Source organism: Pristiophorus japonicus, chromosome 5, assembly GCF_044704955.1.
Source record: "Pristiophorus japonicus isolate sPriJap1 chromosome 5, sPriJap1.hap1, whole genome shotgun sequence".
Taxonomy (NCBI): domain Eukaryota; kingdom Metazoa; phylum Chordata; class Chondrichthyes; family Pristiophoridae; genus Pristiophorus; species Pristiophorus japonicus.
In genome coordinates, this window is record NC_091981.1 from 215,260,514 (window position 1) to 215,274,687 (window position 14,174).

The 14,174-nt window shown below is 45.0% G+C and overlaps 1 protein-coding gene across 9 annotated transcripts in view; it reads right to left on the reverse strand.

Moving 5' to 3' along the window:
- ankib1a (ankyrin repeat and IBR domain containing 1a) overlaps window positions 1-14,174 on the reverse strand; it is a 154,670-nt gene that overhangs the window by 64,618 nt on the left and 75,878 nt on the right. For all 9 annotated transcript variants that reach the window (XM_070881307.1, XM_070881308.1, XM_070881301.1 and 6 more), the window contains 2 exons: window positions 4,939-5,147; window positions 3,100-3,188 (listed from right to left, as the gene is read on the reverse strand). In XM_070881307.1, the coding sequence (XP_070737408.1) occupies window positions 3,100-3,188; window positions 4,939-5,147 (298 nt within the window). The remainder of the gene's footprint in view (window positions 1-3,099; window positions 3,189-4,938; window positions 5,148-14,174) is intronic.

Here is a 14,174-nt window from a genome sequence, read left to right on the forward strand (position 1 = left end):
GAAATTTCTCCCCATCTCTGTTTTAAATGGGAGGCCCCTTATTCTAAGATCATGCCCTCTAGTTCTAGTCTCTCCCATCAGTGGAAACATCCTCTCTGCATCCACCTCGTCAAGCCCCCTCATAATCTTATACGTTTTAATAAGATCACCTCTCATTCTTCTGAATTCCAATGAGTAGAGGCCCAACCTACTCAACCTAAGTCAACCCCCTCATCTCCGGAATCAACCTTGTGAACCTTCTCTGAATTGCCTCTAAATTATATCCTTTCTTAAATATGGAAACCAAAACTGCACGCAGTATTCCAGATGTACCCACACTAATAACCTGTATAACTGTAACAAGACTTCCCTGCTTTTATACTCCATCCCCTTTGCAATACAGGCCAGATACCATTGGCCTTCCTGATCACTTGCTGTACCTGCATACTATCCTTTTGTTTCATGCACAAGTAACCCCAGGTCCTGCTGTACTGCAGCACGTTGCAATTTTTCTCCATTTAAATAATAACTTGCTCTTTGATTTTTTCTGCCAAAGTGCATGGCCTCACACTTTCCAACATTATGAGCCCAAGTTTCCACATGATTTGCGCCTGATTTTTAGGAGCAACTGGTGGAGAACGGACTATCTTAGAAATCGCAATTCTCCACATTTTTTTTTCTGCAGTTCTAGTCAGTTAGAATAGTTTCACTTTGGAACAGAATTTTTTCTTCAAAAGGGGGCGTGTCCGGCCACTGACGCCTGATTTCAAAGTTTCCACAGTGAAAACGTACTCCAAACTAACTTAGAATGGAGCAAGTGAAGATTTTTGTAGAACTGAAAAAACCTTGTCTACACATTAAAAAATCAGGCGCAGGTTACAAATTAGGCGTCCAGAACGAGGTGGGGGGGAGGGGGGGGGGGAAGTCATTAAATTCTATAATAAATCCTTATTTATACTTATACAAATAAATCCAACCTGAATAAAAATTTATAAGCAAAGAAAAGATTAAATAAACCATCTTCCTACCTGTGTGAAAGTGCTTCAGCCAGGGAGAATGCTGCAGGAAGCCTCAAGTTGAGGCAGCCGTTCCCGCGGAGGGGGGGGGGGAAAAGAGGAGGAAGTCGTTCGTTCCCGACGGCATGGGGGAGGGGGGGAGGAGGAAGCCATTCGTTTCCGCGGGGGGGAGGGGGGGAGGAAGCCATTCGTTCCCGCTGGGGGGGGGTGGGGGGAAGGAGACAGTGAGAAGGCTGCAGGAAGCCTCAAGTTCAGCAGCCATTCCCGACGGCAGGGGGGGGGGGGGGGGGGAGGCCGTCGGGAAACGACTGCCTCAACTTCTGAGGCTTCCTGCAGCCTTCTCACTGCTGCAAGAAGCCTCAGTGCTGATGACAATGTGCTTTTATTAAAAAATGTTCAAAAATTAAACAGCTACAAAGAACGACATAAATGGCCGAGTGCCAATGTTTCCTTCACACTGCGCGTGCGCGAACGCTCCAACGCGCACGCGCAGGGTTGCCGGCAGGAAAAAAACTAATTTAAATGGTACCCGTCCCCTCCCACTTACAAAATCGGTGCGAGTGGTAGGCTCCGCCCCCCTGGGCGCCGCGTCAAGCAGACATGGAGCTGCAGGGCGCTCCAGAATCGCGCGTTTTTTTTCCGGCGCGAAAAACGGGCGCCGAGCTCGGAGGGGCGCCCGTTTTTTATCGTGGAAACTTGGGGCCTATACTCCATCTGCCAAATTTTTGCCCACTCACTTAGCCTGTCTATGTCCTTTTGCAGATTTTGTGTGTCCTCCTCACACATTGCTTTTCCTCCCATCATTGTATCGTCAGCAAACTTGGCTATGTTACATTCAGTCCCTTCTTCCAAGTCGTTAATATAGATTGTAAATAGTTGGGATCCCAGCACTAATCCCTGCGGCACTCCATTAATTACTGGTTGCCAACCAGAGAATGAACCATTTATCCCGACTCTCTGTTTTCTGTTAGTTAGCCAATCCTCTATCCATGCTAATATATTACCCCCAACTTCATGAACTTTTATCTTGTGCAGTAAACCTTTACATGTCACCTTGTCAAATGCCTTCTGGAAGTCCAAATACACCACATCCACTGATTCCCCATTATCCACCCTGTTCGTTACATCCTCAAAGAATTCCAGTAAATTTGTCAAACATGTCTTTCCCTGCTGACTCTGCTTTCTTTCCAGATATCTGCGCTCATCCGATTCTGGCCTTTAGTGCATCCCCGGTTTTAAATCGCTCCACCACTGGTGGCCATGCCTTCAGCTACATGGCCCATAGCTCCGGAATTTCCTCCCTAAACTTCTCCGCCTCTCTACCTGTTTCCCTCCTTTAAGATGCTGCTTAGAACTTACCTCTTTGACCAAATTTTGTGTCATCTGCCCTAATATCTCATGTGGCTTGGTGTCAAATTTCTTTTGATAACATTCCTGTGAAGTGCATTGGGACGTTTTACTACATTAAAGGCACTATACAAATACAAGTTGTTGTTGAACTGTATAAAAGACTGCCGTTGATATGGTCTGACAATTACCACTAATAGGGTAATGGCTAATCTTATGATCATGCAATTGATTGTCCGATTGCAATGAAAAGTGACACAAAGTAGCCATTTAAAACCTCTGCCATATCCTGGAGTTGATCCAAATCTGCTCTAAAAATCCTTCATTGGTCCTATACAGTCCTTAATGGCCCACTGCTCCCAACATAGGTGAAAAGGAGCTTGTTATTACTACCTCAGCTATACAACATCATCTTCTCTAGTCCGTTTGGCTGGTCTGATAGCAGTTTTGGTTGCCGTTAGCGGATATATATATTCCTATTGTTTTGAGAACTATTTTCCTTAAACCTGTAAAAATTACTTGGCAACATTTTATATCCGGTAGCAACATAGAAGAATAGATTTCTTCTTTAAGACATAAAATGTTTGGTAAAGTGGCTGTCGAGATATTTGTAGCTGAGGAAGCACGATATTTATTATGGCAACCTGGGGTTTTTGGGGGATGCGGGACAAAAAGAGGTGGTGAAGCGCTAAGAAAATAAATTAAAACCTGGCACTTCTGCAGACTGAAATAATCCATATAAGTAAATGATACTCACCCTTCCCAGCATCCTCGACAGAATTCATGACCACAAGGCACATCCACTGGATCCTCAAATACAGAAATAGTGCACATGCAAATGCCACACTGAAAAATAAGTTATTATTGCAAGTAACTGTCTAAGAACAAAAATATACAACTTTAACCAAGACTTGTGAATCAGGATAAAATTATCTCTATTCTCAAATGTTGACTTCTACCTAATTTCAGCATGACTGCTTATATTATTCCTAACTGTGATTGGCAATTGTAAATCACTAATGCAATTCTCAGCATTTCAAAATAAAGACCAGGACAGACACAAGGTGGTTAAAATATTCTGAGTATTTAGAAATAAAATTATTGGAATATACTGTATAGTCTAATTGTGCAGAATTGTAAGCCTATTTCTATATCAAGTCTTGCATCTACCACGCATCCATCAGTCATGACAGTTTGCTGTATAGATGCAGAACAATTTTATGAAAATATTTTGTGCACTGAGCTGAAGCCTGAAATTTACAAGCACCTTCCAATCTGCAAACTCTGACCTCACCCTGTCGAGACTTTGTGGTCTTCGGGGGACACAGCAGAATAATACACAAGTGCACTACATGACAAAACATTCCTGTCATTGCAAAAAGGCGTTGCATCTGATTTACTGTGCACAATGCCATTAGATATTTACTAAATTTAAAGCCAAGATTTTATTCAACTGTTTATATCAGGTTTTTCTTTTTGGAATACTGGCACACGTGTGATAACCATATTTGGACTTTAAAAAAAAGTTAGTGGATCAGGAGTGGAAATTCTGGCTGATTTTTTTCCTGTCCACCCCAGTGGTGCTGAGGACAGTTGTAGCACGGTATCACTGTCTAGCAGAGATCAGCTAATTCAGCACAGCAGGTTGGAACTTGAGCTTCTTGGTCTTTATGGCTCAGTAGTATACTGACTGGTACACTTAACAGCTATTGGGGTGGCTGCTGAAAAATGTAAAAGAAAATAAGCTTGAACAGATTTAAATTACAGTGGTGATAAACTGGTGTTCAAAATATATATAATAAAGCAATGATGTGTCCCAAATTAAATTAAGTTTAAACATATATACTTCAAAAAAATTTAGCACTGGATCTTTAATTTATGTATTCATTCTGCATGCATTATGATGGAAAATATTGCATTTTTAGTACGCATTTCTAAAAATAATGCTTTCTTCCACACTCCAACTTTATGAGCAATATTCAGTTCTAACTATAAATGTCTTCAGTGTATACATACAAAGTGAAACTAAACTCCAAACATCCCCAGCATCGAAGCACTGACCACACTTGATCAGCTCCGCTGGGCAGGCCACATTGTTCGCATGCCAGACACAAGACTCCCAAAGCAAGCGCTCTACTCGGAGCTTCTTCATGGCAAACGAGACAAAGGTGGACAAAGGAAACGTTACAAGGACACCCTCAAAGCCTCCCTGATAAAGTGCAACATCCCCACCTACACCTGGGGGTGTCTGACCAAAGACCGCCCTAAGTGGAGGAAGTGCATCCGGGAGGGCGCTGAACGCCTCGAATCTCATCGCCGAGTGCATGCTGAAAACAAGCGCAGGCAGCGGAAAGTACGTGTGGCAAACTTGTTCCACTCTCCCTTACCCTCAAACGACTGCCTGTTCCATGTGTGGCAGGGACTGTGGCTCTCGTATTGGACTGTTCAGCCAACTAAGGACTCATTCTAAGAGTGGAAGCAAGTCTTCCTCGATTCTGAGGGACTGCCTTTGATGATGAAACTAAGCTATATGAAATGAAATAAGTTTGTGACACGGTACAAATTGAATTTAATCACCAGGATAAGTCCAACATACCACAAGTGCATCCTCATCAGTTGGAGATAAGCTTATGTCATCTGGAGATGTGACAGAGGAACGGGTGGTGCGAGGAGTTCGCGGTGAAGGGAGAGTATCCCATGCATTATACCCACTGGGTGGTGGAATTGGCATCTGAATGCCTGAACGTTGACAACAGTCTTCAGGGTTTAACATCCAAGCTTCAAGTAGTTTTTCTCGATCCCAGTCTAGGAAAACACAAATTGAAAAAAAGGAAACACATTTTAACAACATTATTTCACAAAAGTTTGGTGCTGTTACTTTGGTCTTAAATTGCAATGGTTTGATTACTGCTCTTGCTCAGTATTATTTTCATTGCAGCTTTACAAATGCAATTTGCTGGTAAATACACCATATCACTGAGTATTAATCAATTCCTGCAATTCCCCACACTGAGCCTCATTGCAGTCGGGCTACCAAAAAGGTGCTCAATAGAACATAGGGACCTTTGATGGAGGGATATATCTTGGAGAGGGGGGAGAAAGGAGACAGGATTCTGTGCCACTATTGTTAAAAAGGCAACATGAGAAGCAAGTGAAAATGCAGCAAGCTCATTGCCTTGTTTTGAGGAACTGAAGATGTTTAAAGGTGGAGGAAAAGACAAAGAAAAAGGTGTTCAAAAAGGATAAATAGTTAACTAGCTTTGAGTTTTAAAGAATGATACAGGCTTCAAACCAGAGTTTATTATGAGATACAGAAGCAAAATGCTGCAGATACTGGAAATTTGAAATAAAATAAGAAAATGCTGGAGACTTAGCAGGTCAGGCAGCATCTGTGGCAGCGTAACATTTCAGGTCAATTACCTTTCATCAGAACTGGAAAAGTTAGAGATTTTCCCTCAGATCCAACCCCAACATTGTCATTGAACCTGCTGACAAGGGTGGCGCTGTTGTTGTTTGGCAAACTGATCTCTACTTTGTGGAGGTTGAATGCCAACTCTACATCATCTCCTCCTGACCCCACCACCAAACGTCAAGCCATCGTTTCCCAGACGGTCACTGACCTCATCTCCTCTGGAGATATCCCTCCACGGGAACAAACCTCATGTTCCCCCAACCCCGCTTGTACCTCCTTCCCAAGATCCACAAACAGGACTGCCCTGGTAGACTCATCTTTTCAGCCCATCCTAGCCCCACAGAACCTATTTCTTCCAATCTCGACTCTTTTTCTCCCATTGTCCAATCTTTTCCTATTTACATCTGCGACTTTGCCCTCCCCCACTTTTTAACAGTTTCCTGATCCGAACAGTTTCCTTTTGACCATGGATATACAGTCCCTCTACACCTTTATCCCCCACCAGGATGTCCTAAGGGACCTTCACAGCTCCCTTGAACAGAAGGACAACCAGTCTCCCATCCATCACCACCCTCCTCTGCCTGGCTGAACTTGCACTTAGATTGAACAACTTCTCCTTTGACACCACTCACTTCCTCCAAATAAAAGCTGTTGCTATGGGAACCCGTACGGGTCCTAGCTATGCCTGCCTTTTCCTGAGATGCATGGAACATTCCTAATTTCCGTCCTACTCACAACCCCTCCCATGCCACTTTTTCCAGTACATTGATGACTATTTCAGTGCCATTTCCTACTCTCACCCCGAACTGGAAACTTTCATCAACTTTGCTTCCAATTTTCTCCCCTCCTTCACCTTGATGGGATTGAAGGCCGATAAATCCCCGGGGCCTGATTGTCTTGATCCCAGAGTACTTAAGGAAGTGGCCATAGAAATAGTAGATGCATTGGTGATCATTTTCCAACAGTCTATCGACTCGATCAGTTCCTATGGACTGGAGGGTAGCTAATCTAACACCACTTTTTAAAAAAGGAGAGAGGAAACAGGTAATTATAGACCAGTTAGCCTGACATCAGTCGTGGGGAAAATGCTGGAATCAATTAAGGATGAAATAACAGCACATTTGGAAAGCAGTGACAGGATCGGTCCAAGTCAGCATGGATTTATGAAAGGGAAATCATGCTTGACAAATCTTCTGGAATTTTTTGAGGGTGTAACTAGTCGAGTGGACAAGGGAAACCAGTGGATGTGGTGCATTTGGACTTTCAAAAGGCTTTTGACAAGGTCCCACCACAAGAGATTGGTGTGCAAAATCAAAGCACATGGTATTGGGGGTAATGTATTGACGTAGATAGAGAACTGGTTGGCAGACAGGAAGCAGAGAGTTGGGATAAACGAGTCCTTTTCAGAATGGCAGGCAGTGACTAGTGGAGTGTCGCAGGGCTCAGTGCTGGGACACCAGCTCTTTACAATATACATTAATGATTTGGATGAAGGAATTGAGTGCAATATGTCCAAGTTTGCAGATAAACTGGGTGGCGGTGTAAGCTGCGAGGAGGATGCTAAAAGGGTGCAGGGTGACTTGGACAGGTTAGGTGAGTGGGCAAATGCATGGCAGATGCAGTATAATGTGGATAAACGTGAGGTTATCCACTTTGGGGGAAAAAACACGAAGGCAGATTATCTGAATGGCGGCAGATGCAACAAGACCTGGGGGTCATGGTTCATCAGTCATTGAAAGTTGGCATGCAGGTACAGCAGGCGGTGAAGGCGGCAAATGGTATATTGGCCTTCATAGCTAGGGGATTTGAGTATAGGAGCAGGGAGGTCTTACTGCAGTTGTACAGTGCCTTGGTGAGGCCTCACCTGGAATATTGTGTTCAGTTTTGGTCTCCTAATCTGAGGAAGGACATTCTTGCTATTGAGGGAGTGCAGCAAAGGTTCACCAGACTGATTCCCGGGATGGCGGGACTGACATATGAGGAGAGACTGGATCAACTGGGCCTTTATTCACTGGAGTTTAGAAGGATGAGAGGGGATCTCATAGAAACATAAAATTCTGACGGGACTGGACAGGTTAGATGCGGGAAGAATGTTCCCAATGATGGGGAAGTCCAGAACCAGGGGACACAGTCTTAGGATAAAGGGTAGGCCATTTAGGACTGAGATGAGGAGAAACTTCTTCACTCAGAGAGTTGTTAACCTGTGGAATTCCCTACCGCAGAGAGTTGTTAATGCCAGTTCATTGGATATATTCAAGAGGGAGTTAGATATGGCCCTTACAGCTAAGGGGATCAAGGGGTATGGAGAGAAAGCAGGAAAGGGGTACTGAGGGAATGATCAGCCATGATCTTATTGAATGGTGGTGCAGGCTCGAAGGTCCGAATGGCCTATTCCTGCACCTATTTTCTATGTTTCATCTGGTACATCTCTGACTCTTCCCTTCCTAGACTTCCCTATCTTCATTTCTGGGAATAGACTGCCGACCAATATCTGCTATAAGCCCACTGACTCTCACAGCAACCCGGATTACACTTCCTCCCACCTGGCTTCCTCCAAGGACTTTATTCCATTCACCCAGCCACCTCCAAACACATCTTCCCATCCCCTTCCCTTTCAGCATTCTGAAGGAACTGTTACCTCCATGACACCGTGGCCTTCAATCACTCCCAACATCCCCCGGCATCATCCCATGCAACACCTGCCCTTTTACCTCCTTCCTTCCCCAAACACTACTTCTAGGTGAAACAGTGATTTACTTGTACTTCTTTCAATTTAGTATCTCACTCATAGGCAGTCCCTCTGAGTCAAGGATGACTTGATTCTACTCTAAAAGTGAGCTCACAGGTGACCCAGGTGTCCAATGCAGGACCTGCAGACTCTGTCACTGGTGGGGTAGACAGTGGTTGAAGGAAAGGGTGGGTGGGGAGCCTGGCTTGACGCACGCTCCTTCCGCTGTCTATGCTTGGTTTCTGCTTGTTCTCGGCGATGGGACTCGAGGTGCTCAGTGCCCTCCCGGATGTTCGTCCTCCACTTTGGGCGGTCGTGGGCCAGGGATTCCCAAGAATCGGTGGGGATGTTGCACTTTATCAAGGAGGCTTTGAGGGTGTCCTTCAAGCGTTTCCTCTGCCCACCTGGGGCTCGCTTGCCGTGTCAAAGTTCCGCGTAGAGTGCTTGCTTTGGGAGTCTCGTGTCAGGCATACGGATGATGTGGCCCGCCCAACGGAGCTGATTGAGCGTGGTCAATGCTTCGATGCTGGGGCTGTTGGCTTGTGCGAGAACACTGACATGGTTGCGTCTATCCTGCCAATGGATTTGCAGGATCTTGCGGAGGCAGCACTGGTGGTACTTCTCCAGCGTTTTGAGGTGTCTGCTGTATATAGTCCACATCTCTGAGCCATACAGGAGGGCGGGTATCACTACTGCCCTGTAGACCATAAGCTTGGTGCCAGAATTGAGGACCTGGTCTTCAAACACACTCTTCCTCAGGCGACCGAAGGCTGCACTGGTGCAGTGAAGACAGTGTTGGACCTCGTCATCAATGTTTGCTCTTGCTGACAATAGTCTCCCGAGGTATGGAACATGGACCACGTTGTTCAAGGCCCCGTTGTGGATTTTGATAATCGGGGGTCATTGCTGTGTGGCGGGGTTAGGTTGGTGGAGGATCTTTGTCTTACGGATGCTTAGTGTAAGGCCTATGCTCTCGTACACCTCGGTGAAGGTGTTGACGATGGCTTAGAGTTTGGCCTCCAAGTGTGCGCAGACGCAAGCATCGTCTGCGTACTGCAGTTCAATGACAGAGGATGGGACGACCTCGGATCTGGCCTGGTCGCGGTGGAGGTTGAACAGATTCCCATTTGTTCTATAATATAGCTCCACTCCAGCGGGGAGCTTGCTAAGGGCGAGATGTAACATTGCAGCAAGGAAGCAAGGACCACCGCCTAATCTGCTCCGTCATTAACATTTCTGTAGCCCCAAAGTAGCGACAGCAATAGAAACAATGCCGCAGGAAAATCAATTTCTTTCAATTTAGTATACTGTATTCATTGCTCTACATTGGGGAGATCAAACGCAGATTGGGTAATCACTTTGTGGAACACCTCTGTTCAGTCCGCAAATGTGACCCTGAGCTTCCAGTCACTTAATTCTCTGCCCCTATGGGCTTTTGCACGGCAAGTTTGTTGTCAGACAAACATCCAAACAGTGCAGTGCCCTCTACAGTGCATCTGGGACCTGTGTGAACAGGGAAAGCAACTGTGTACCTCCTTAACCAATAAGATTGAAGAACTGTTACTGAGCAGCGCAGAGTCTGAACCAGGAGTGCAAGTTAAAATAGTGAATTCAATGTCATATCAGATACAGAAAGTGAAATAAAAAGGAGGAAAGAAAGATTGGATTAAGAGAGAGATATAAAGACAAAGAAAAAGTAATAAAAATCTTCACTTTAAAAAAAAAACAATTAAAAGCTGAAGGAATGAGACTTCATACTTGTAAAAGTTAATTTTTAGTGCCAGAGAGGTTGTTTGGTAGCAATTAAGACTTCCCACACGGTTAAAAAGGTATTTAGATTGGCATGACAAGCCATAACTTTTTGTGGCAAGTCTGGTCCGTATCTATGACGTCAGTACTGAAACTTCCCGCTGTTCAATACATTTGAATGTGGGGCCAAACGGCAAGATGCCTTTTTTGCACAGCTCGGACAGCAACCACCGGATAATTGTGTTCAACCACGCAAGTGTGCTTGCCGGAAGTAGCTGTCCGATTTGCGCATAAATTACCATGAACGCCGAAGATCTCTGTTATTTTAACAGCAAAATCCAGCCCATTGCAGCAGTGATTGTTGAAATACTATTTGTGACTTCCCCCATGAATTTGAACAAAATAATGATGTTGTCTGTGAAAAACCAACTGTATTGGCTCGATAGCTTGCCCCACTCGCAAAAATCCATCCAATTAGCTAAGCCAATTGTGACAAATCAGTCACAAAAAGCAGAACATATTTGTTGAGTGATTTGTGCTTGCCAACTGGAAAGTACCGGCACAATTGAGCCAACAAAAAATAACAGCAACACACAGACTATTTGCACAGCCTACATCACGATTTCTGTTTTCCTGCCTTCTTTCTCGAGTACCACAATATTTTCTCGTTCTCTTTGAGGAAGATAAGACAACCTCTATCTATGGATATCAGGGGATTTGAAGCAGTTCGATAGGTGACCTGCATGAGCATTATCTTGTAGCTGCAGACCAGCTAAACATTGAAGGAATTAAATCTCTTGTGGTTGACAAATATGCCTGGTTGATCTGTAGGTCATCGGATTGCCACATATGTGCAATCAATTTCATCCTGCACCTGTGGGAAGCCAACCAGAAACGTGAAGCAGAGTGCCCGCTCATTCTGGTTATTCTAACACTAATATTGTAACACTGCTGTGAAGTGCCTTGGGACGTTTTACTATGTTAAAGGCGCTATATAAATAAAAGTTATTATTGTCATCACAAGGTAAATTTACACAACTGCCAGCTCTGCTCAACAATTCATCCATCACCCGCCATATGCATTTATTTACAGCTAACTAAAGACGCTTAATACATCTCCAGTAGAAACCTGCAAAGAACCAGAAGCAAAAAAGTTGACGGTGGTGGTCACTTTCACGGCTGCTGATTATGCATGGCCACCTGGTCCAGCTGGGACCAGTTCTTCTTTTAGGAGGCTGTAGATATCTACAGCCACCTGACATTACATTTTCAGCCTCCGGAAGTAGTGCTCTTCCAAGAGGTCCAGGAAGCTGAGCCTCGGTCTGAGCACCCAATTACTGTGCATCCGCAAGGCTGAAAGAGCATTTCACAAGATGGTGCACCCCGCAGCTTAAAAGCGTGCAGGCAGAGGGGAAGTGGGTGAACACAAGACAGGTAGAGACGGAATCTACCCCCCGCTCCAGTCCATCTCACTTTCCAAACGATATTCTCTTTTGAGTACCGGTGAGGGCGATGGTGCCGCTGGGGAGTGCAGCCAGAGCCAAGTCCAAGGCACCACGGGTGGCTCAGCTGTACAGAGGGAGTGATAAAGAATAAAAGAGCTATAGTGATAGGGGATTCAATAGAACGGGCAATAGAGAGGCATTTCTGCAGCCATAGACGTGACTCCACGATGGTATGGTGCCTCCCTGGTGCCAGGTCAAGGATGTCACAAGAGTGGACGCAGGGCATTCTGGGGGGGAAGATGGTGAACAGCTCGAAGTCACGGTCCATATCGGGACCAATGACATCGGTAGAAAGAGAGATGAGGTCCTGCAGGCAGAATTTAGGGACCTAGAAGAAAAATTAAAGGGTAGAACCTCAAAGGTAGCAATCTCCAGGTTACTACCGGTGCCATGTGCTACTGAGTAGAAGAATACTGATAGAGAGAATGAACAAGTGACTGCAGAGTTGGTGCAGGAAGTAGGGGTTTAAATTCCTGAAGCATTGGGACTGCTTCTGGGGGAGATGTGACTTGTACAAACCGGACGGGTTGCACCTCAACAGTGCCAGGACCAATATCCTCGCGGGGAGTTTTGCTAGTCCTGTCGGGGAGAGTTTAAACTAGCTTAGGAGGATGGGAACCAGAGAACAATTTCAATAGGGAAGGAAGTAAAGCTGAAATTGCAAAGCAAGAATGTAGAAAGTGAATTTGTAAGACAGAGGAAACAAGGGTTGGTAAGTAGTAATCAAGGAGGTCTTCCTGTGCTAAATGGTAAATACTTAAATGCAAAGAATATAGCGAATAAGGCGGATGAGCTGAGAGCAGAGGTAGACATAGAAACATAGAAAATAGGTGCAGGAGTAGGCCATTCGGACCTTCGAGCCTGCACCGCCAGTCAATAAGATCATGGCGGATCATTCCCTCAGTACCCCTTTCCTGCTTTCTCTCCATACCCCTTGATCCCTTTAGCCGTAAGGGCCATATCTAACTCCCTCTTGAATATATCCAATGAACTGGCATCAACAACTCTCTGCGGCAGGGATTTCCATAGGTTAACAACTCTGAGTGAAGAGTTTCTCCTCATCTCAGTCCTAAATGGCCTACCTCTTATCCTAAGACTATGTCCCCTGGTTCTGGACATCCCCAACATCGGAAACATTCTTCCTGCATCTAACCTGTCCAGTCCCGTCAGAATCTTATACGTTTCTATGAGATCCCCTCTCATCCTTCTAAACTCCAGTAAATAAAGACCCAGTTGATCCAGTCTCTCCTCATATGACAGTCCAGCCATCCCTGGAATCAGTCTGGTGAACCTTCGCTGCACTCCCTCAATAGCAAGAACATCCTTCCTCAGATTAGGAGACCAAAACTGAACACAATATTCTAGGTGAGGCCTCACCAAGGCCCTGTACAACTGCAGTAAGACCTCCCTGCTCCTATACTCAAATCTCCTAGCTATGAAGGCCAACATACCATTTGCCTTCACCACCTGCTTTACCTGCATGCCCACTTTCAGTGAATGATGAACCATGACACCCAGGTCTCGCTGCACCTCATCTTTTCCTAATCTGCCGCCATCCAGATAACATTCTGCCTTCGTGTTTTTGCCCCCAACATGGATAACCTCACATTTATCCACATTATACTGCATCTTCCATGCATTTGCCCACTCACCTAACCTGTCCAAGTCAGCCTGCAGCCTCTTAGCATCCTCCTCACAGTTCACACCGCCACCCAGTTTAGTGTCATCCGCAAACTTGGTGATATTACACTCAATTCCATCATATAAATCGTTAATGTATATTGTAAAGAGCTGAGGTCCTAGCACTGAGCCCTGCAGCACTCCACTAGTCACTGCTTGCCATTCTGAAAAGGACCCGTTTATCCCGACTCTCTGCTTCCTGTCTGCCAACCAGTTCTCTATCCACGTCAGTACATTACCCCCAATACCACGCGCTTTGATTTTGCACACCAATCTCTTGTGAGGGACCTTGTCAAAAGCCTTTTGAAAGTCCAAATACATCACATCCACTGGTTCTCCCTTGTCCACTCTGCTAGTTACATCCTCAAAAAATTCCAGAAGATTCGTCAAGGATGATTTCCCTTTCATAAATCCATGCTGACTTGGTCCAATCCTGACACTGCTTTCCAAATGCACTGCTACTTCATCCTTAATGATTCCAACATTTTTCGCGCTACTGATGTCAGGCTAACCGGTCTATAATTACTCGTTTTTTCTCTTCCCTCCTTTTTTAAAAAGTGATGTTACATTAGATACCCTCCAGTCCATAGGAACTGATCCAGAGTCGATAGACAGTTGGAAAATGATCACCAATGCATCCACTATTTCTAGGGCCACTTCCTTAAGTACTCTGGGATGCAGATTATCAGGCCCCAGGGATTTATCGGCCTTCAATCCCATCAATTTCCCTAACACAATTTCCCGCCTAATAAGGATAT